Below are 23,596 nucleotides of genomic sequence, written 5' to 3'. Positions count from 1 at the left end.
AGGGGTTGAGCATCCCTGGGTTCAATCCAAGAAAAAAAGAAAAGATTATGACTCTAGACAATGACCTTGCCAAAAGCAAAGACCACAGGAGCCCTGTGATGGATGAGTGATTCTGTGACAGAATGGACCTGAATGCAAGGCTGCATGCTGATCAAATTGCCACCCAGCCTTTCATCATGATGTAAGGCCGCTGTGGGTTTTTATTTGCGGATCCCTCCCACCTTTGTGCAGGAGAATGTGACTTCATATCATTACAGTGTTTTATTTTCTGATCAATGTCTTAGCCCATGCCTGGCCCAGTCCCTGTGTCTATTCTACACATGTTGACATATATTTGCTAGTATAGCATCTATTATATATGTTTCTGTTTTGATTTCTGCCCCTTTTTTGGGACAATTCTCTCTTCCCATCACAACTCTTTGTCTTCAACAAGAAAATGTTTTTTATCCTCTGTGTTTTACCAATGGAACAAATAAAGACTCAATAGCTGGGAGCTGTGATGTGAATGCAAAAGGTAGCACACAGCCAAGAGGAGTGAGGGACTGAGAAGAGAAGATGGGAGGAGCATTGCTGGCAGGGAGCCCTCCTTCCTGGGCTGCATCCTGTGATCAGTTCTTTGAAGTGCCCTTTACATGGACCTTGACCACCAGAGCTGGGCAGAGGGTGGGGCAGCAGTTAATGTTCTTGGGAGAGCTGATGGCTTTGATGGCTTTCTTTTGATGAGGACGTGAGTGTGCTAAGGATGCTGTCTGGTGCCACAGGCTGGAGCACAGGGGCAAGGAGGTACAGCAGTGCCATGCTGAATGCTCAGATGGGCAGTCCAACTCTGTGTGACCACCGGAGAGGTTTATTTTGTTAAATCACCCTGGAGTTCCTCTGGAGTCTGAATTTGATATATGATCCATACTTAGTATGATTGGGACTATTATTGCTTCTATAAGGATAAGAATAAAATAAAAACTCCCAAATTCACTCCCTGCTACCCTGTGAGGGCAGGGCAAGACACCTGTCAGTTTCATTTATCATGCACAGCAATTGCCCACCAGGGGCTTCCTGGAATGATCCATAGTTGCTATCTATCTTGAATCTGGGAAATAAATTGAGTAAACAGAAGTCATTACAAAGTAAGATATGTATTAGTTCAAAAAATTTAATTGAAATAAAAAAGACCAAGTTGTCATTCTTATTTAATCAACTTCATAGATAAATCATCTTATAAAAAGCAACATGTGTAGTGAGGAGATTCAAGGATACCCGGCTACAGGAGGTTGTCTTCATCCATGATAGTAAATAAATATGTCAAGTATTTAAATGACCCAAGTGAGCCTGAATCTTCCTCTCTGTAAAAGTTAAGTCCAGACAGAGTATTCCTTGGACTCCCTCTGAGGTGAAAAATTCCCACACTCAATGCTTCTAGCTGGACTACTAGGGGGTAATCTTGAGGTTTTTCCAGATCATCTTGATGTTAGCAAAACTTCTTAAGTGCTTTAGACTCTGAAAAATGCCCAAGGGAATATACGCTCCACTCTGGATCTGATAACAGTCACTTCCCATCCCGTTTGCTAGTTTTTCTCCTGGTCATCCTCAGAGATTACAGGTATTGGTAACATATTAAATTCTTGCATTCAACAAATATCATCCAGCCAGGCTCCTTTGTAGGCACATAGTCTAGAAGTCAGAGCAAGGGTATGTGGGCACCCTGAATCAGATAACAATTTGGAGCTCAAAGTTGGTTAATAATTTAATAGCCTCAAATTATATTCTGGAAAATTATGCTTCTGTGGGCTGGGGATATGGTAGAGTGCTTGCCTTGCATGCGCTTGGCCCTGGGTTCAATCTGCAACACCCCAAAATAAAAAGAATTATGCTCCATATATTAGGAAATGACAAAAGAACGTGCACCAAAAAGAAATGTCTTTCTATGTCACGCAAAGGCAAAGGCTACTTTATATTTTACAAACTTAATGGAGCATTGTATGGTGACCCGAGTTAATTGACATCATATTTTTTATTGATTTGTTTTAGAGTTGTATTTAGAAACTATCAAAACTGACCCTCCCCCACAAGTAGCTACCCCTGACTTGTCCCTACATGACTGTCCTGTAGATTATAGTTTGTTATTTTTCTTTCAGTAATCAATTGCCAAATTAAGTCAGAAAGCATTTTAATAAATAGATCACTATAACACTGAATTTTTCCCCCTGGGTTCCTAAATGCTTATTTTTAAGGTTTTTGTAATTTTTCTCTTTGGCACTGGAGAGTGAAACCAGGGCCTTACATGTGCTAGACAAGCTGCATCCCCATTCCTGTTTAAATTTTTAAAAAATTTGAGCTAGGATTGTGCTAAATTGCCCAGGCTGACCTTGAACTTGCCATCCTCCTGCCTTAGCCTTCCAAATAGCTTGGATTATAGGCATGCTCCACCATTCCTGGCCTATTGTTATTATCATTTTTATAAGCTCTTCAACACTCTTGGTGAAAAAAAAAAGATTAGGTAGAAATAAACTATCAGCTTAATTAATATTGGAACATGTCTATGTTTAGATTGTTTATATTTTTTCCTTACTAGATTTAGGTTTTTAGCAGGGGAAAAATCTTCCAAACATATAATCCGATATGTAAGAATTATGTAACTCCTTTCACTAGATATTCACCATCTTCTATGTAAATCAACATAGTGAATCATATTTTCCCAATAGCTTTACAATATAATGCCAAACCGGTTTTGTTTACTTATAAATTTATCTACAACTTGAGGCTTTGCTAACTTCATTTTGGGGCCCTCACTCCTAGATATTCTTTGCACCTACAGAAACTGGTAGTTCCAAATTTAAGAGTATTTTTCATGAACCTTGAAAAGAATTTTTTTTGGTAATAACATCTAATCTGTCCCTTCCATCTGTTTTGTACATTCAAACATTCTGTAAATTATAGTTTATTAAAATGAGGCATTCCTATAGATACATGCCTTTGAGGAGGAATGTTTTGTAGAGGTCTCAAAATGAAGGGTTATGGTTTCACAATATAAACATTTTAATCACTGAGATTTCCAGGTGTGAGACAAAGGATCATATGCCTGTAATTTTGCTTCATGGAGACAAACTAATAAGACACAGATTTCATGAATATTCAACATAAGTTATTTTTTGTGAAATAAAAAAAGTGCTTTTAGTGATTTATTTTTACCATTTAGTTCTGCCAATGGGGAATAAATTACTGTGGAGTTCATTGTGAATCCCAAATCTACAACTCCTCCTTAGGTGTACCTAAACAGGAAGAATTTCAAGTTCTAATACCCCATAGAAAGGAAGTCTTCAGTATTTGTCTTAAATATATTTCTGCATTAGTCTAAGGGAAATAAGATTTCACTAAATAGTTTAACTAATTTTTCTGCTTCAGATAGTCAAGGCTTTAAATCAAAGGTCATTTACTGTGATCTTGTATCATCTTAAAACTCAATCATAATTAATTTGCTTTTCCAAACTTAATAGAAGAGCGATCCATTCTTACAATGAGACCTTTGCTATTTAATGCTGTGTTCAAAGTAAGAGACAGAATTAGGAAAGAAAAGGATCCCTTTTACGAGCTACTTATCAACCAAGAATGTATCTTTTCTTGGGATTGCTATGGTGTGGTTGAAGTTTAAATAATTTGCTCACAGAAAGAACTTTTTAATACATAGAGTAATCTTTGACCTTTGCTATATGAATCGACAGAGTACAAGAGTCACTTTCAGTAAGTTTTTGCTCTTCCTTAAGAATGTCAGAGAATTTGGGGTGGAAAACATCATTAGGAAATCCATGTATACCCGTCAATGCTCAGTATTTTATTTTTTTTAAATTAGGTATTTTGTAGATTTATGTGTTCATAAATATCAAATTTTGATGACTATTAAATAATAAAAATTACTTTATTGATATTATCTAGATATTATGCTTAACATTTTATGTAAATCATGAATTTATTCTATCATAATAATTATGGGAATACTTGTAGCCATTTGGAGAAAGCTAAAAAGCAGCCATAGCCCGACAGTAGAGGAGTACCTGGAAACGGATAAGACGTGATTTGATTACATGTGACATTTAGGATATAGATTTGGTAGCTTTGATGTTGATCAAATGTGGGGGTGAGGGAAATGGAGGGAGAAAGGTATTTGCCATGTAGCTGGCTTGGATTCCTGGGAGTTGAGGTTGGCATTTATTGAAATTGGGAACAGAAGAGGAGGAACAGTTTTAGGTGGAAGGGAAAAGAGCCTTTTGTTTTGTTGTGTTGAGTTTTAGGTGGCCATTAGATATTCTAGCAAATCTAGAACTTGAATGGGAAAACAAACTTAAAGTCACATGGTCAGGTTTTGAGACAGGGTGGTCTGGTTTCAGATTCCCTGCTCTTAAGCACTACACTATACTGTTTCTCAAATCTTGGGCATACTCTTCTCTAAAGAGGTAGATTTCTTTTTGGGTACCAGGGATTCAGGGGGACTTAACCACTGAGCCACATCCCCAGCCCTTTTTTGTATTTTATTTAGAGACAATAAAATAAAATAAAATACAAACTTGCTTAGCACCTCACTGAGTTGCTTAGTGCCTCGCTGAGTTGCTGAGGCTGGCTTTGAACTCATGATCCTCCTGCCTCAGCCATCCAAGACATTGGTATTACAGGTGTGTGCTAGGGTATCCAGATAAGACATAGATCTTGAAGAACATCTATTCATATTCTTGAAGGAGATCCATTCATATTCTCTCTCTCTCTCTCTCTCTCTCTCTCTCTCTCTCTCTCTCTCTCTCATGCTGGGAATCAAACTTGCATGTTAGGCAAGTGCTCTATCATTGAGATACATCCCGAACCCAATACCTATTTTTATTTCTTTCTGTAGGACATGGGTTTTAATTCACCAATTCCACAAACTGCTTGCTTGATCCTGGGCAAATCATTAACCAAATTTAAACCATAGTGATAAACCTTTACATGTCTTTTAAAATGTTACTACAAAAACTGACAATATCAAGTACTGGTAAATAATTCCCATACATGGTGAGAACACAAAATGGTACACAAATTTAAACATGTACTCGTTCTATGTATTTACTTTAGAGAAATGATAACTTAGTATCAGACAAAAAGCTATACTGAAATAACTACAGCAGCATTGTTCATAATTGCAAAAACCTGGAAACAATCCAGATACCCTACATTTGGAAATGGGTCAACAAACAATGGTACATCCACTAAACTGAGTACCACCAGTCAGCAATTAAAAAAATAAAATAAAATAAAAAACAGAACTGTTGACACTCTCAGCATGGATGCATTATGATAATCCTATAGTATGCTAAGTGGAAGAAATAAGGCTTAAAAAGTGGCAGATGGTAGGACTCCATTTATAAGACATTCTGGAAGAAACAACACTATAGTGAAGAAATACTATCAGTGGTTACTAGGGTTTGAGGGACCAGAGAGGATTTGACCATAAAGATGCATGGTGGGGAAATTTTCTGGAGAGTGGGAACTGTCCTTTTTCCTGATTAGGGTGGTTGTTACAACAGTCTGAATTTGCCAACTCACAGAACTGTTAACTGCAAGAGAATTTTTTTTAAAAAAGTGTTATTATTGGGAATCGAATACAAGGGCTGACATAGGCTATGCAAGTGCTCTACCATTGAGTTACATTCCCAGCCCCTCAAATGGATTTTATGATATGTAAATTTTAAGATTTTTTTTAAATAATGGGAGATGGACAAATAAAATAAAAATGACTTTAAAATGGTTAAAAATCTTCTGTCTGTAAAAATGATCAAAAGCCCTAGATACAATGCAGATGAAATTTTCAAAAAATGGTGAACATTTGCAATGCCCCGTGGGCAGAGGATGGGCATGTATGACCCCTAAATGTTGTTTACAAATGTAAAGTAACCAATTGCCCATGCACCTGAGGTCCTTTAAGGGCGCATTACTTCCAGAGACCATAGAGGCAGCACAGAGGTCCTCCAGTCAAACTCAGAAGACCTCCCGTCAAACCCAGAAGAACAGCAAAAGTCAGGACAGTTGTCTCCTCTGCCCTTGGATTTGTTTGGAGGGCCTGCTTTGCAATCCACTGCCTTTGTTTAATTCACTCACATTGTGGGTGACATATAGAGTGGGCTGATGTGACCGCAAAAGCATTCTGTGAGTGCTTGAGGGGGCGTAAGCTTGGGTGCCTGCCTGGGTTTCGGGGACCCTGAGCTGGGGACTGGCATGGGTCTCCGTCACTCTTCAGGGTAACTGGTGGAATGTGGACAGGGAGTTTTGGGGGAGGTCTCATGTCTCTGCTAAGCTCCTAACCCTTTGACTGGTGCCTCCAGATTGGAAATCAGAAAAGTGACATGGGACAGAAAATCTGAAGAGCACAAATATGAATTTCTTAGTGTAGCAGATTGTCTAAGTAGACTGGGAAAGGTTGAGGGAGAGAGGCCATCAGGACCAGAAGAGGACAAAGAAATGGCAATCCTATACTTTATTTCCTCCCTCCCTCCCTCCCTCCCTTCCTTCCTTTCACCCATTCTTCCTCTCTTCCTTCTTCCTTCTCTTGTGATGGGAACTCTCCACTACACCCCAACCTCACATTTCCCTCCTCTTTTGTGCTTTTTCTGTATTCTTCATTCTTTTCCTCCTCTCACAACTAACTAGTGAGCAGAATAATAAATATTTACTAAATGTGACAGAGAAAGATCTGTGAAAGATGATATATTAATTTCCTGGGTCTGCCATAACAGATTAGCACAAATTTGGTGGTTAAAGCAACACAACTTTATCCTCACAGTTCTGGAGGCCATCAATATATTGGCAAGGCCACACTTCTCTCAAGGCTCCAGCAGAGACTGTACTTGCCTCTTCCAGCATCTGATGGCTCCAGGCATTCCTTGAGCTATGAATGCCTAACTTCAGTCTCTGCCTCCCCAGGAACATGTCCTTTTCCGCGGCTCTCTATGCATATGTCCTCTGCTTATAGCTGGGAATAATTATGCAGAACCCACTTGGATAATCCAGAATGAGCTCATTTTAAGATTCTTTTTAAAAAATATTTTATTTTTTAGTTGTAGTTGGACACAGTATTTTTATTTATTTATTTATTTATTAAACTTTTTTTTAAACACAATGCCTTTATTTTTATGTGGTGCTGAGGATTGAACTCAGTCCCGTCCATGCTAGGCGAGCGCTCTACCACTGAGCCACAACCCCAGCCCTTTATTTTTATTTTTATGTGGTATTGAGGATGGAACCTTGCACATGCTGGGCGAGCAATCTACCACTGAGCCACAACCCCAGCCCAAGATTCTTAATTATAATTGTAAAAATTCTTTTTCCAAGAAAGGACATATTCACAGGTTCTGGGGGTAAGGATCTATCTTTTGCAGTGGGACTACTCTTCAAGACCTTATGGATGAGATTCCAATCTCCAGATAACATTCAGTTCTCACTCATTCAGTAAGCCAAATAGTTACTGGGATGAATGTTACCTAACCTCATACTACAACAGAACATGGAAGTCTATTGGTAATGTACTTAGGAAGCTGACAGTCTCACTGAAGATCCACAATAAATTCTAAAACAAACACCAGCAACAGAACCGCAAAAAATACCACCCTACAAAAAAGGTAAAGAATAAAGTAGTAATGTAAGTTTAATAATATAAGCTGGATGCAGTAACACATGCCTGTAATCCTATTGACTAGTGAGGCTGAGGCATAAAGATAAAAGTTCAAGGCCAGCTTTAGCAACTTAGCAAGACTCTGTTTCAAATTAAAAAAAAATTAAAAAGGCTGGTTTATAGCTCATTGGCAGAGTGTTGCTGGGTTCAAACCCCAGTACTGCAATAATAATAATAATAATAATAATAATAATAATAATAATAATATAAATGTGGTTAAAAAGAAACTAGTTGAAGAAACAAGACTAGCACATCTCATAACTAAAGAACAATTTAACCAATAGTGATGGAAAAAATGGACAAAGGATAAGAAAAGAGATTTGATATAAAAATCACAGAAAACATGCTATAGCTCAGTTATAGTAAGAAAAATGCAAATTCAAACTCTCTGAGATACGTATGTCTCAGAGCATAGATAAGTCTTCCTAGTAAGTAGCTAAACATCCATAAGTTTGATCAGACTCTTTTGGTGAGGCTGTGAGGAAACAGCATTTTCATACATTGCTTATGGAGCGTTTGGGTACAGTCTTACAGAGACAATTTAATAGTATCTATATGATTTTTCTACAAAAAATGTAAAGTATGTATTCTTTGACCCAACATGCCCACTTTTAAGATTTTATTTTACAGGGTGTAAAAGCTGTGTTCAAATTACTGTGTGAAGCATTAAGGAGCAGAACGCTGGAAGTGACCAAAGATGCTGTAACAGGAGGCTGGGGTTATGACTATTGGTGGAGGGAGGGAGCTCTATGGACTGGAGTACCAGGAAATCCTCACAAGGTCCTGTGACTCCAACTTTCCTTCATTGTCCTTAGCTATCACTCTTCTCAAACTACCATCATCTTCCAGACAGTGAGTGCTCCTCTGCAGTGGTGTTCTGTTTCTTGCCTCAGCTTCTCCAGCAGCTGTCAGTATGTCGTGGTAAGGTTAGCTAAGGAGCACACTGAAGCAAAAGCTCACTCTTACCCAGAGGTGGTGGATGCCCAGTTGACATAAACACACAGGCCCAAATTCAACAGAGCTAGTACAGCCATTCACTGCCCATGAGGGGATACATGGACCAACATGCAGTTACTAGGCTAGACTCAGAGGAAACCTGCCTGCACTGGGCACACCAAGCCTGATAAACTGTGGGTACCCTTTGGAGGAAATGCAGGGGCATACATTCACAACACACACACACACACACACAACACACACAACACGCACACACACATTCACTCACTCACTCACTCTCTGTGAAATTCGACCAACTAAGGAATGAAATTGATTTGCCAGGAAAAGCTTCATCATAAGTTGTAGCATTTCAATATCTTTGTGTTTCTAGACTCCAAATCTGTCTCTAATCTCAGAGTGGTTCAGGAGAGAATGAAGAAAGCAAAGATAGGAATTCCACAGACTCAGCCTTTTAGCAACAATGAGCAATAAAGTCTTGGGTGATCACTGGATTTCTTTGAGATTCTATTTTTTGCTCAACAAAATGAAAGTTACCTTTGGCAAATCAGTTAGCTTAACAAACCATGCTAAAACTTGGTGGCTTAAGACACCACCAATTGAATCTGGGAATAATTCTGCAGGTCACTAATTTGGACAGGGCTCAGCTGGGTGGTTCTGGTTTCATCTAGACATTCTCCTGCATCTTCAGTTAGTGGCCGATTTGGCCAGTAGCCACATAGTGGCAGGTACAGCTCATCTGACTCTCCTCCTACAGTGTTCTCTCAAGTTGGGAGAGGATATTGAGAGAGTGGAAGGCCCCTTGAAACCTAGATTTGCATTAGCAACAGAATTGTGTCATGCCAAAATTGATATGTGGAAGCCCTCACCCTCTGATGTGACTGTATTTAGAGTCAGGGCCCATGAGAAGAAAATAAAGTTAAATGAGGTTATAAGGTTGGATTCCTAATCCAATACAACTGAAGAAGAAGAGACATCAAGGATCTCTCTCAGCCTATGCACAGAGGGAGGGACGCAGTGAAAAAGCAGCCATCTGCAAGCCAGGGAGAGGCCTCACCAGAGCTCAGCCCTGTGAGATGTTGATCTTGTATTTCCAGCCTCTAGAACCGTGAGGGAATAAGTTTCTGTTGTTTAATTCACCCAGTCTGTGGTGTTTGTTATAGCAGCTAGAGCAGACTAACGCACATGGACTAACTATCAATTCTTCCACATTCTTTTGGCCACAGAAAGTTATGAGACTAAACCCACAGACTAAGCATTGGGAAACAGATGCCACATCTTAAAAGGGAGATCTGCAAAGTCACATACCAAAGGAGTATGTATGTAGGAATGATAATTGACGCTGCAGTTTTTTATGGATCCCATAAGATCACACAACGTGAAAGTGCTTCTTGAAGTGTCAAGTTCTATGGAATGTCGACTATGATTGGCATTCTGGCCTGCTGTATAGCAGCACTGACTATGTCTTCCATAGCAAAAAAGAATGGGAATGTAGATGTTTCTACATGGCACATTTCCCCCAGGGAGTTCCCAGAAAGGCCTGTAAACCTTATGATTAATCAGAGAAGCAGTCATGGTTCAGTTGGAAACACTGCTTTTTCATAGCTAAAAGAGCCCAAAAATAAATATTTGAAGGATTGTCCCATTCAGTGAATTCAAAAAACAGGAAATCAATGGTTGGATGAATAGAAGAAAGAAGGGATGCAGATCACGTTGGGTTTGAGGACTTGCCATCCATGCTCAGTACTTCCCCAAAAGACCAAGGGAGAAAGTGGGAGGCAGCCACCTGTGGGCAGATCTTAATTTCAGTACTGAACTTCCCATGGATCCTAAAAATGGGTCAGGGTTCAGCAGACTTCCTTCACAATAGGTGGACTATTGAGGAGGAGCACACCATCATCACCCTTATTGACACAGAATTTACAAGGAGCACTCTCATTCCCTCATTGACAATTGTCATATAAAGAGGGGATGCTGTGGGAGCATAGGCCTGGCCACTCCCATTTGAGAACAAGGTTGGTTTACACGGTGCAACACACTTCAGTGAATCTTTGAGAAGTCAAAGAGATTGAGAGGTTGACTCCAGACTATTATTGTTCTCATCACACTGTATTGTAGGGCAAAATTAAAGTCCATTTTTTTTCTTTTCTGTATCTGTAGCTTAATTGTCCCCAATGGGGGCACTGAATAATTAAGAGATTGAAGAACTCAGTGAACATTTGGTGAATCAATAAGTAAGTGAATATATCAGTGACATAGTTAGGGCTTAAAATTATGCATTATGTAAAGCACTAATAACATCTTTGTCCTTTTCATGTTTTTGTCTCTGAGTCTTCTGTGTACTGTGTACTCAATGGATAGTTGTTGAATTGCACTGAAATTATAGAATCCAGAAATGAAGTATTACATTACAAAAATAAGATAACTAAATGTCCCTACAATTAAAGGGTGCAGTGGTCAAAATTCTATCCTTCATTCCTAAGTACCCCTAACTCTGTGACTCTGTGGATCAAAAAAGAAGTACATTATGGGCTGATAGTATTGACTGTGGCAGGTCCAGGGACAGCCTCCTTTTCTGATTGCATCCAATTGGGGAAAGTGTGGAATGCTGGAGTACTTCCTTTCAGAACTCTTTTTTATTTATTTATTTTTGATACCAGATATTGAATCCAGGGGCACTTAATCACCTAACCACATCGTAGCCCTTTTTATATTTTACTTGGAGACAGGGTCTCACTAAGTTGCTTAAGGTCTCACTAAGTTGCTGAGGTTGGCTTTGAACTCACAATCTTCCTGCCTCAGCCTCCCCGGCTGCTGGGATTACAAGTGTGCACCACTGTGCCTGGCTTCTTTCAGAACACTTGGGCCTCTTGGGTCCCCTATTAGGCTGTTCCTCCTGCTCTGTGTCTGCCTGTGCTCTCTCTCTCTCTCTCTCAACCTCTCAACCTCCCCATGGAATCCCTGAGAGGTGGCCTCAGTATAAACAAAAAGAATACATCCAAGAGTGAAGACATGAGTGGTTGCCTTCAATCAACCCACAGCCTTCTGCAAACTCAGCCTGAGACAGGATTCCTGTAAAATATGATCTACCAAAGCCCAGGAGCCTTGAAACCCTCCAGAGAACAGCCAAGCAGCTACCTGAACCCTGCCTCACTAGCCACCTTGATTGACTCTGCCAACCCTTCCCGCTGCCAGATGCCCACCCGCTGGGTAGAGTTGGACAGGTTGAGCAAACCATGTGGGTTGTGAGGATGAGGCTGCTTCCTAGCCCTTCTCCTGTCTCCCAGATCAGAAATGTGGAGAGAATGGTCATTCCCAGGGATTTAGATGTTTTATAACTGACAAAATGCTATCCCTGTAAATACCCCAAGCCAGCCCCACACATTCCTGACACTTGACACTCCATTTCCCCCCCCCCAAGCTGATACCTCTTCATGTCTCTATTTCACCCTCCCTTAGGAGTGTATGGCAACACTTCAAATGTATTCACTAAACAATCCCAGGCTCAGGATCCACTCTTGAATGTAAAGATGACAGCCCAGAATCCAACTCCCCCTCTTGGTCATCACAGGGCCAAGATATGTAGTCTTTTTTTCTTTCTTTATCTCTTAGATCCTCCCCTGTGTTACCTGTCCTTAAAATTTTGGAGCAAAGACATAACTACAGTTTTCCAAAAGGCAAGCTTCTTGGGATTCCTAGGAGGTAGGATCTCTAAATTCTAGATTTCTTTTTTCCCTTTAGTAGTAGGAGGAGTGAAACCCTGAGCCTCAGGCTTGCAGGCAGGTGCTTTGCCACTGAGCTATATCCCTAGTCCTCAGATTATTTTCAAAGGAAACCACTGAAATAATTCCTTTAGGCACTCTCAATTCATTACTCAGGAGTGAGAATCAAAGCAGTTTATGTTGCTGGGGGCTTCTGAAAGGCTGCATAGTTTCTCTGGTCAGAGAGCTCTGCATGTACACTTGGTTTGTGCAAACACTGAACTGTTGCTACATCCTCCACTGACTGACAAGGCAAAAGGAGCCAGAGAGGTGATGTAACTCCACCCCAGTTCCATTTACTTATGGTTGCTCAAGCAGCACAAGTATCCTCAAAATCATTGAAAGTCTAAAGAAAAAGCATATGTGAAGAGTCCCAAACACGAGGCCCTCAGGAACCTGACCCCCAGGAGGGTTCCTGGGCAGGGGGTGGAATGTGTTCCAAGACCTGGAGGGGAAAGAGAGAACAGTGGTCAGTGAATTGAAAGGATTCTGCTTTGGCTGCAATGGAGAGTGAGAGAATGGGCAGAGGTGGCCTGCCAAGAGCCTGTGAAGCACCGACAATGAGTTCAGAGTATCTTGAGGGTGCCATCTCCTAAGAGGATATCAAACAAAAGGAGATGTTATGAAATGAGATAGGCTGGCCTGAAGAAATACCCATTTCCTCCCCTGCTGTCTCCACCCATCCTAGCAACGTTTCCTAGGGTGTCTTCGTCCACGGGGTTCAAGTCATTTGGCGATTAGAGCTTTTGTTTCTGTTGGTGCACTGTCTCCAGTTCTAACAGATGGATTTCCAGAAACTAATACTGATGGAGCACCACAGAGACATCTCTACCAATCAGTGAGTCATGGCTGTGCCCTTTACAATAAGACTTAGGGGGTTGAAGGAAGAGGGTACCTGTTTTGAGCACTCTGTCTTAGCCCAAGGGGCAGTGCTTTCTCATTGACCTGGATTCGTGTGTCAACCTATTAGGGTCCCCTTTACTTCTTAGTAGCCAATCCCTAGTTACTTCAATCCCTTTTGTGGATAGTAGTTCTTTATATTAAATACTCCCTGTTCAAATTACTGTGTGGTTTCTTTCTCCTAATTGTACTCTGACTCTTACTGATTCTCAATCCTCAAAATTTTTTTTCTACCTGTCAAACATAGCTGCTTCCTCAGAGAAAAAAAAGAAGGTGGCCCTTCTAAGGTCTACTAGCCAAAGGATCAATGGATCCTTGTAGATTAACTAGGAGTTTATGAAGGTACACAAGGAATGAGCATTGCCCCTTGAATTTCCCTGAGCTTCATACTCAAAAGGGCAGGGAGATGTGTGACCATATCCATACAATATGGTTGTTGGTGGTGGGTAAACAAGTTTGAATGTATTCCAGTTAAGCCATCGGCAATGCCAGGAGAAGGGAGGCTTGTGACAGTTAAATGGTCTCTAGTAAGCTTTCTGTCACTGTGACAAAATACCTGAGATAACTGACTTAAAGGAGGAAGGATTTATTTTGGCTTATGGTTTCAGTCTTTGATTGCTTTGGATGGGATCCAAAACTAGACATGGAAGCTGGGAAAATGCCAATGTTTTGTGGATTTAGTGGAATTTTGAAGAAAAAAAATTAAACAATAAAATTGTAGATTAAAGAGTTAGTGTAAGATTTTAAATCAGTCAATTGCAGACTTCATTTTATACAAAGGTATTGTACTAATCTATTGGCCTTCCTGAAGAGGGAGAGAACATTTTGGATAGTTACCTACTCTAATTTTCAATGGAACAAAATTAAAATACCTTATCAAGGTTTTCCAGATCCTTATTTGACATCTGCTGCCTTCTCTCCCTGCCCACAATCCCCTCCTTCACCAACTTCTTGTCCACTGCAAGTTCTCATTCATCAGAATCTCAGGGCAATAGACCCATTTAAAATTAATGTAAAGTCTTCCTCATCCAGAAATTCCACCAAGAGGTGAATTTGGCCACATACTTTTGGATTCTAAAAGTACAATAATAAAAAAAAGTCGTTATGCTTAAGAAACACACAGACACAAAACCACCACAAAAAAACCCACTCCCACATGCTTTTTCTTTTAATATAAGGTATTCATAATCCCCAGGTAAACAATTTCCTCCAGAGTTAAGTTCTTTGGTATGTGTAAACTCTTGTACCAAATGGTTAACTCTATTATTTTGCTGGTACTCAATATTGCATCATTAATTTAAATTCCTTTTAGCAATCCTCATCAAATTTCTTTGTTAAATTCCCTAGAACAATCAACATGTTTAGCTATTTCATAAATTATTTTTTTAAAGAGAGAGTGAGAGACGAGAGAGAGAGAGAGAGAGAGAGAGAGAGAGAGAGAGAGAGAGAGAGAGAACTTTCTTAATATTTATTTTTTAGTTCTCGGCAGACATAACATCTTTATTGGTATGTGGTGCTGAGGATCGAACCTAGGCCGCACGCATGCCAGATGAGCACGCTACTGCTTGAGCCACATCCCCAGCCCTTTCATAAATTATTAATTGGACAGAAACAAAATCCAGCTTCCCTATATACACAAAGTGAGCAGCTTGTCATTGTCTAAAATGACAAAAACTTGATCAATGTAATTTCTTTGGTAATCATTTCTGGGTGTTTAAAAATGAACCGAATTGTAGTGGGAAAAGATCTTGGTTCCTCTTAACAACTAAACTAACTGTCCTGTAATTTGCTGAAAGAAAGTCCTATTCATTTACCCTTCTTCTTGAAGTTCATAATAAAAGCAAACCTGCAGATTTTAACTATGAATATTTAGGTTGATAGATCTAAAGACTTTGAAATTAGATAAAGACAGACTTTAAAGAAATAACCTTTAGAAGGGAAAGGATTGGGGCAGGAAGCAGCTTTGCACAAATGAATGAATTTAGTCCATTTGTTTAAATACTTTCAGAAAATTGTTGGTAAGGTAACAGTGAATACTGGAAAGGATATATTTGGATTTACTCTATGAAAATGCACTGAAGTAAAATAAGAATTGAGGAATAATGAACTGAGACCTCCCTTCCTTGAATGTGGTTCGTAAATTGGAATATCTGGCTAACTGATTCCAGTTCAGATGTTGCTAGTTTCTGGAAAAGTTCTCTTACCTGCAGCTTTCCTTCAGTAGCTGCTATGTTGTGTGTCAAACGATTAACTCTGTCACCCCGGACTTTGCATGCCTGCTTTTAAGTATGATGAATTTCTGTCTTGGAATGGAAAAAAAAATACAGAAGTCACCTTAAGTCTTACAGTGCAACAATTTTAATAATCCACACTAAAATATGCTGTCAGTTTTGTAGTTCCATTTTTGAAGCAATACTGCCTCACTTTGAAATGCTTCTACTTACTGCTTCTTCCCTCCCCACCCCTTCACTTAAGGTGTAAGTCTATGGAAGTATCCCTGAAATGCATTTCTCAGGCATTAAAAACAGCACTGAGATCTGATGTTCACGAGAAAGTCTTCAGAATCTTCAATAAGAGCAGCCTTCCTCATTTGAGGGCTGAAGAGTTCAAGTTCAGCTACTTTCTCTGAAAGAAGGCCCCCTCAATCACTCTCACTCCCATAGATGACAAGAACAAAGGCAAATGCCCCAAAACAGCTTCTTGGAAAAAATAATAATTATGCCAACTTCCTCAGAGGCATGTATCTTCTCTTACAACAAATAAATACTTAATGCATCTTTGAGTCATGAAATATTGAGAACTCAATTGACACTTCAATTTCCAGAAAAATAAAATCTTGGAGGCCTCGTGTGAATATTATGAATATGGTGAGGTGAGACACCAAATAGGGGGCTGGGTCAGAATTCTCAGGTATGGAACTGGGTTCTGGGGTTATTGTGGGAAAAGAGACAAGCCTTAGAGTGCTCACTCCAGCTATTGCTTGTCCTCCTGGGCATCATCAGGGAAGTCCGCCTCCTCTGGGGACCTGTCTCCCTCTGGAAGCAGCGTGGCACACACTTTCCTCTTCTCCTTAAAGCGGCCAGATCTCGAGATCTTCAAATTGCGGCGGCTGTTGCCAGGCTTCTCCCCACACAATTTGTTTGGCTTGGGGGACTCGCTGGCGCCCGCAAGGACGTTGGGGTGCTGGTTCTCTCGGGAGCCGCTAGTCCATTCTGGGCTGGGAGGGTTGGGCTCCTCGGGGTCTGGCTGGGCCAGAGGCTGCGCCCCCACCGTGGCTTCCTTGCTTTTCTTCTTGCTGTTGGTTAGCGATTTCCACCAGGGCCCAGAGCTGCTAGTGCCACCGTTGTTGGCCATGGTCCGCCAGCCAGGGACTGGGGCGTCCCACGTGGGGAAGGGCTTCAACTGCATCGACCCTCACTCCCGATGGTCTCTCCCCACCTCTTTTCCAGGCTTCTATGCGGGCTGTGGGATGGGAGCCAAGGCAATCCCTATACTGGGGAAGAAAACACAACATGGGCTCTCATGCTCTCTTTCCAGTGTCGAAGAGCCATTCCATCCCTGCATGATCATCTCCCAAAGGCCCTACCCCCAGATACCACTGTGTTGTGGATTAGGTTTCAACATATGGATTTGGGTGAACGTAGCAGTGTCCTCAGTTTCTTCCTCTGCTCACTCTCGTATTCAGTGTATTTCAAAAGCCATCAGTGGTATTTCCTAAATGTCTCTTGTTTCCACCCACAATCAGCCATGTGCACTGTTCTCCCTAATTTAAACTGTCATCATCTCCCAATCAGAACTGCAAAAGCAACCTAAGTGGACACCCTCTATCCACTCCTGCCCTGCTTTAGCCTATACCCAGAGCGTTCACTGGACAACTTCTTCCCTGATTGCAACTTAGAATAGTGTCCTCCTGTGCTTGGGATGAACAACTGGCATGACCCACCAGGCCCACATGATGTCTTTCTGCATGGTCTACACACTATAATAATAAGAATTATTTTTACTATTTTGGCTACCAGGATTGAACTCAGGGGCACTCAACCACTGAGCCACACCCTCAGCTCTAATTTGTATTTTATTTAGAGACAAGGTCTGAGTTACTTAGTGCCTCACTGTTGCTGAGGTTGGTTTTGAACTTGAGATCCTCCTGCCTCAGCCTCCCGAGCCTCTGGGATTACAGGAATGAGCTCCTGGACCTGGCTACACAACCTAATTCATTAGTTCCACCTCATTCTTCTTGATTCCACCAATCTCTGCCCCTCAGCCACATCCAACTCTGTTACCCTCAATGAAATCTTTTTTATTTTTTTCCACTCTCTGCACCCCCAACCAAGCTATGTTATATTTTCATGTTATAATTATTAATTTAAGATTATTTTATCCGATTAGTGGTTTGCTTTTATTCTATTTTCACTCTTAGGTCTTCTCACTTCTCATACTTTCCATCTGGTTACATGTCTCTCTGAAATACAGCCTTTATATTTTCCTTGAGTAAGAGCCTGCTGGTAGTAAGTTCTTGATGCTTTGTCTGACATTTTGTCCCAATTATGGTAAGATATCTTTGTGTGTATAGAATTTTAGGTTGGCAGTTATTTTCTTTCATTCCTTTCAGTATAAATTATTCCACTATTTTCTAGTTATTCTCTTTCTTTTGAGATGCTAACTGTCAACCTGTCCTCTCTTTAGAAGGTAATTTGTCTTTAAAAATAAAAACAAAACAAAACTCTGTTTCTATTTAGATTTATCTTTTTTGCCTTGGGTTTTCTTCGGTATCACCGTGATATGTGTCCATGTGGGTTTCTTTTTATTTTTAGAGTGTTTGGGATTGTTGCTTTTAGAAAAAATTCAGTCACTATCTTCTCAAATATTATCTATGCCTCAGTCTCTCTTCTTTCTGGAATTGCAATTAAACATTTGATGCACTTTCTTAGTGTGCCCTACCAAGCTTCTTAACTTACCTTATATTTCCCAGTTTTTACCCAGTATGATTAATTCTAGGTAATTTCTTTTTTTTTCATTGAAGTGTTTATAACTGTAAAAAGTTGTCAGTAGTCAAAATGTCCAATGGATGATTAAATAAATTATGATTCAGTCATACAACAGAGTAACAAACCAATAAAAATGATGCAGAAGACTATGCATAACCTGGGAAACAGGTTTACAATATATTGTTAAGTGAAAAAAGCAAGTTACAAAACAGTATGCACAATATGAGCCCATTTTTATAAAAATATAAATATTTAGCAAAGTAAGAGGACAAATGATATTTATCAAAATATTATCATTGGTTATTTCAACACAGTAGGATGATTGTGGATTCTGCTTAACCACCCTCTCCCTTTTTTCCTTTTTGAATTTTCTATAATAAAGATTATTTTTCGAATGGGGGTAGGAGGCGAGGGAGTCACCGACTTCGGAGATGCTGCTCCCAAAGGTTTTTCCCAGCAAAGTGAACGTGTCTGCTCAGCCTGTATCTAGGAAACTGCTCTACCTCAGACACCTGGATGTCCCTCACATACAGTGTACACCCAAGCTTCCTTCTTGCAAGCTATCCAATAGCCACTTTTGAAATTACAATTTAAAGACCCCTCCTATTAGTTAATATCACCAAAAAGAATAATGAGAAAATACAAATCCTCACTTTAAAAAAGCAACAACTCAAGTACATGCTGCTAAATTATACAAAGTTAAATTATCTAAGTTTAGTTTATTGCAAAGATCAAGACAGCACATTGCTTCTACTTCATACCTTCACAGCACTCACTCCATTATGTTCACTCACTCGTGAAAAAGGTCTGTATGCACAATGGTGTCCAATATTTCTTGGTTCCCATGATAAAACAGGAAACCTGATATTTCAATTAAAAAGGTAAAATGAAGACATTTATCAACAGACTGTAAAATACTCTTCTGGAAGAGGACACTGTTAATACCTGAAGATACACTTTGAAAAAAAATCAAATACCAAACAAAAGGGGCACCATTTCAGGAGTGCCAGGACCACATTAAACTGAAATGAATTCCAACATTCATAATAACATAAATCAAAAACAAACCTAGTGTTAAACAAAAGCTCCAGTAACTAAAACTACATTAACAGGCACAATGAACAGTGTAAACACTGTTAATGGGCACCAAGTTTAATAGGTCAGACAATATTTGCTTCTGCACTCACACTTAATTATTCAATTACATTTAAAAAAATTGGTGCTGCTTAAGCTATGAATGCTTTTTACCAAAAAAAAAAGAAAAAAAATAATTTCAATAAATACAGTAAGTGCTAAAAATCTAGCTAGGTTATCATGCAAGTTATTACATAGCTAAGACAAACTCAAATTTATAATAAAGGCAACTTGCATTCAAAATGAACTCTACTCTTATATTTTATTAAAACGGCAAACATCATGAATTAACCCAGCTGCTTACTTGAATTACAAAAGTAACATGATTCAATATGAAAATAAGAAACTGTCTACAAATCTCTGACAGTAATAAATTGCAATATATAATGCATACAGGCATCATACAGAGCAATAAAATCTTGTACAAAACAAAAATATTTTAATACCTTTAAAATCCAAATTGGTCTCTAAAATCATTCATGAAAAAGATTCTCATCAAGTCAGAATTAACACCTCAATTAGTCAAGCATCAAGAAGCTACATTACAGCTACTTAATATACAAAGAGACAGCGCTTCACCAGTCATTTCCTCTCATGTCTCTGTTCCCAAATCGTACACGCTCACTTCTCTCTACTCCCCATTCCGTCATTTCTTCAGATCATGAAAACTGAATTTGTTGAACACCAGAAATCTGTTGATAGGACGTTGTGTAAACCATAACATTTTGTTGTTGACCATCTGCAGTTATTAAGCCAGCTGGTTACTGGTTTCTAAATGCCTCCTCTGTAAGTTCTTCACTTAGTCCATCTGTAGCTGTGACTGCCCCACCAATTCCCTTCTCTCCTTTCATAGCTTCTCTGAATTTCTGAAGATATAATTTCAGAGGTTCTACATAACTGTCAAAGCCTAAGGTAGACATGGCAAAGAGAATATCCTCTCCATTGATTGTCTTCCGCTTCTCTTGATGGCATCTTTCACTTGCCTCTGATGTTATAAAGCTTATGAACTCACTCACACATTTCTGCACACATTCTTTGGCATCTTGAGACAGTACTGGGAGGTGGAGGATGTGAAAGTTCAGGTCCTGGTGGCACATGCATGAGCTTGAATGGTGGACTGCTAATGAGTACAGCTCCCTCGGAGGGCACACTGACAGCTACCATCAACATTTCAGATGCCCACGTCCTTTGGCCCAACAGTTTCACATGTTGGTGTCTGCCCCAAAGAAGCACTTGGCAATTGGTACACATAGGAATTAGAGCACTTTGGTGATATAAAAGGAAATGTAGCCAGGCACCCTGGTGCACACCTGTAAGGCCAGGGCCATGGGAGGCTGAGATAGGAGGATTGAAATTTGGAGGTCAGCCTTGGCAACTTAGCAAGATCCTACATTAAAATTTAAAGAAATAGAGAGAGAAAGAGAGAGAAAAGAAAAGGGCTGGGAGTGTGGCCCAGTGGTAAAGCACCCCTGGGTTCAATCCCCAGTACAGAAAAAAAGAAGAAAATGTATAATAATATGAATAGCCACCATTCCAGGACTAGTTAAATAAGATTCTGCTCCATCCCTGCCAAGTAATACCATGAGGCAGTTACAGGAAATGAAGTAGATCTCTTGAGGGAAGAACAAGAATAAATTACATTTTTTAATTGCAGCACAATGGGCTAGTATATACACACATGTTCCCCAGCTCTGTCAGCTGCGGAGACCTAGAAACAATGACATCCCAGTACCAGTGACCACATCAAGCATTGGACCTTGGTTTCTAATACCATTCCCCAACAAGAGGGAACAAAGCTCCTTGGAGAAATGTCTGAAACTGGACAGGGGCAGGGAAAGATAAGGCTGGACTATTTTGTGGTGCCAGAGGAGAAGGAAGCATTCACAAAAGTGGGGGGTGGGACATGTCAAAAGAACACAGGAGCTAACTCAAGAAAAGTTCTAGTAGTCAAAGCAGGAACAATTTGAGCAGAAAATAGATAATGATAGCACTGGATATTTATTGATTGATTGATTGCAGAACTGGAATTGAATCCAGGAGCACTCTTCCTCTGAGCCACATCCCCAGCCCTTTTTGTTTTGAGACAGGGTCTCTCTAAGTTGCTGAGGATCTCACTCCATTGCTGAAGCTAGCCTCTAACCTGTGATTCTCCTGCCTCAGCCTCCCACATCACTGAGATTACAGGTGTGTATCCTGGCTCCCCAGCCTCAAGTAAACATCTCTTGATCCATACTGATGTAAATAATTGAATGCATAAATAAATAGAGAAGGGTTAGCTTTCCCTTATAGTTAAGGGGAAAAGGGGGAAATAAAATATCACTGTTAAGATGTCACCTCAGCAATGAGTGGTGATCCAGCAACAGGTGCTATCATTCGTGGGTGAACATTTGAAGAAAAATGGGGAGCAGTTAGTCTCAAAGTATTTTCCCCAAGATATTTATTATTTCAAAAGGAAAATATAGTAACTTTATAGTGGATAAACCCTTTAGACATCAACTTAACTAAGTGATCAAGGTCAACACCACTAGTCATCAGACATGTTGATGACGTGAGCCTCTTATTATGGGGAGCTGAGAAGGAGCCAGCACCATTTATGTGGCATTGCCCAAACTGCAGAGCCTCCCTCTGATCTTGAGAAAACACAAGGAAACCCACAGTTCTACAAAACACCTGTTCCTCAGTGCTGTCAAGGTCATGAAAGATGAGTATTGACTGAGGGACTGTCACCAATTGATCAGGGTCACAAAAGAGAAATAACAATTAAATGCAGTGTGGGATCCAGGATGGGGTGATGGAACCAGGAAAGGATCTTAGTAGAAAAATGGGAAATTCCAATAAGAGCTGTTTTGTTTTGTTTTAGGTACTGGGGATCTAACTCAGGAGTGCTTTCCCATTGAGCTACATCCCCAGCCCTTTTTTATTTTTATTTTTATTTTTAAATTTTGAGACTGGGTCTCATTAAGTTGCTTTGGGCCTTGTTAATTTGCTGAGCTGCTGGGATTACAGACATGCACCACTGTACCCAGCTTCCAATAATAAGATGTGAAGTGCAGGTGACAGTACTGAACTAATAAGTTCTCAGGCTGGACCATTGTGTAGGGTTATGTAAGATGTGGATATTAGGGAAAGCTAGGTTATCTGTTCTATTTTTGCAACTTTTCTGTAAATCTAAAATTAGCTCAAAATAAAAGGTTTAAAAAGTTGCCACATCGAAAATTTAGGGCAGATACCTGGAAGGTCTCATGGGAAATTTCACTGCTCTGTCTGTCTTTGGATTTGAGATTGGGAGACCTCCTCGCCTCAGAGCATTAATGAACCCACAAAGATTTATTCCATCATTCTGGCCTATGGTTGGCCTAATGGCTTAACTTTAGGCCAGACAGACCCCCTTCCTCCTCTGCAATATGGAGCCCTGAGCCCTCCACCGGGCCTTGGGATTCTCATCCCTGTTGGCAGAGCCTGCGGGGTGAGGCTGAAGTATTCTGGGGAAGGCTTGGCAGGCGAGCGAGAGGGTGCTCCAGAGGGTGGGAGGTTCAGACAGTGGTTAGCTGCAGAGTGGGGCTTAGCAGAGGTGAGGGGGAAAGGGAGGGGGCTCTCCTAATCACGGGGCCCTTTCATGTTGACATCAGCCAGCCAGAATGCTGGCGGCCCAGGAGCCCAGCCAGGTGAAATGTGAGAGCCCCCTTATGTCCCCTCATGTCACAGTGCTGTCTGCGGCTCCCAGCCAGCCAGCGAGGATGCACTAAGAGAAGTGTCCCTGTGCACTGGGGGCAGGGGAGGGTCCCCTCAAGACCTTGACCCATTCAGGGAAGGGAGATTTAAAGAAGCAAGTTCTAGACTCTCCTGTTGCTGGAGAGGAGGGTGGACTGGGCACCCTGTGGGCTTTAGGATCAGGGGTTAGGCAATTGGCAAGAATCCAAAAGAAGGCCTCCGGCCCACCCCTCCAAGGCCCTGAGTATCCTGCTTGTCACTAGCTCTGAAGGTGCAGACCCTGCTGACATACTCCAGGGACAAGGAGTTCATTCTGTCCTGGGAGAGTGTAGGGTCATGGCATGGGTCCCACCTCTGGATTCAGTTTTCATTCCCAGCAAGGAAATCTGGGACATTTGACAGGGGATGCTGTGGCCCCACCTTCCCTGGGACACTCTCAGCCCAGAAGTGATGGCTAGCTG

The 23,596-nt window shown here is 40.6% G+C and overlaps 1 protein-coding gene and 1 pseudogene across 1 annotated transcript; both read right to left on the bottom strand.

The window, feature by feature from the left end:
* Positions 1-16,275: 16,275 nt before the first annotated feature.
* Positions 16,276-16,656, bottom strand: LOC144252082 (proline-rich protein 15-like). The gene has a single exon (XM_077794646.1). It carries the CDS (start codon positions 16,654-16,656, stop codon positions 16,276-16,278), a length of 381 nt encoding a protein of 126 aa, XP_077650772.1.
* Positions 16,657-20,028: 3,372 nt separating this feature from the next.
* Positions 20,029-20,521, bottom strand: LOC144252188 (nuclear transcription factor Y subunit beta pseudogene; annotated as a pseudogene).
* Positions 20,522-23,596: the final 3,075 nt, after the last annotated feature.

Source organism: Urocitellus parryii, unplaced genomic scaffold (genome assembly GCF_045843805.1).
Source record: "Urocitellus parryii isolate mUroPar1 unplaced genomic scaffold, mUroPar1.hap1 Scaffold_37, whole genome shotgun sequence".
NCBI lineage: Eukaryota > Metazoa > Chordata > Mammalia > Rodentia > Sciuridae > Urocitellus > Urocitellus parryii.
The sequence above is the reverse complement of the archived record's forward strand: the minus strand, read 5'-3'. Positions and strand labels throughout refer to the sequence as shown.

Bases quoted from the DNA above. Each gene is read 5' to 3' on its own strand.
- LOC144252082 (XM_077794646.1), bottom strand. From the start codon at position 16,656: ATGGCCAACAACGGTGGCACTAGCAGCTCTGGGCCCTGGTGGAAATCG.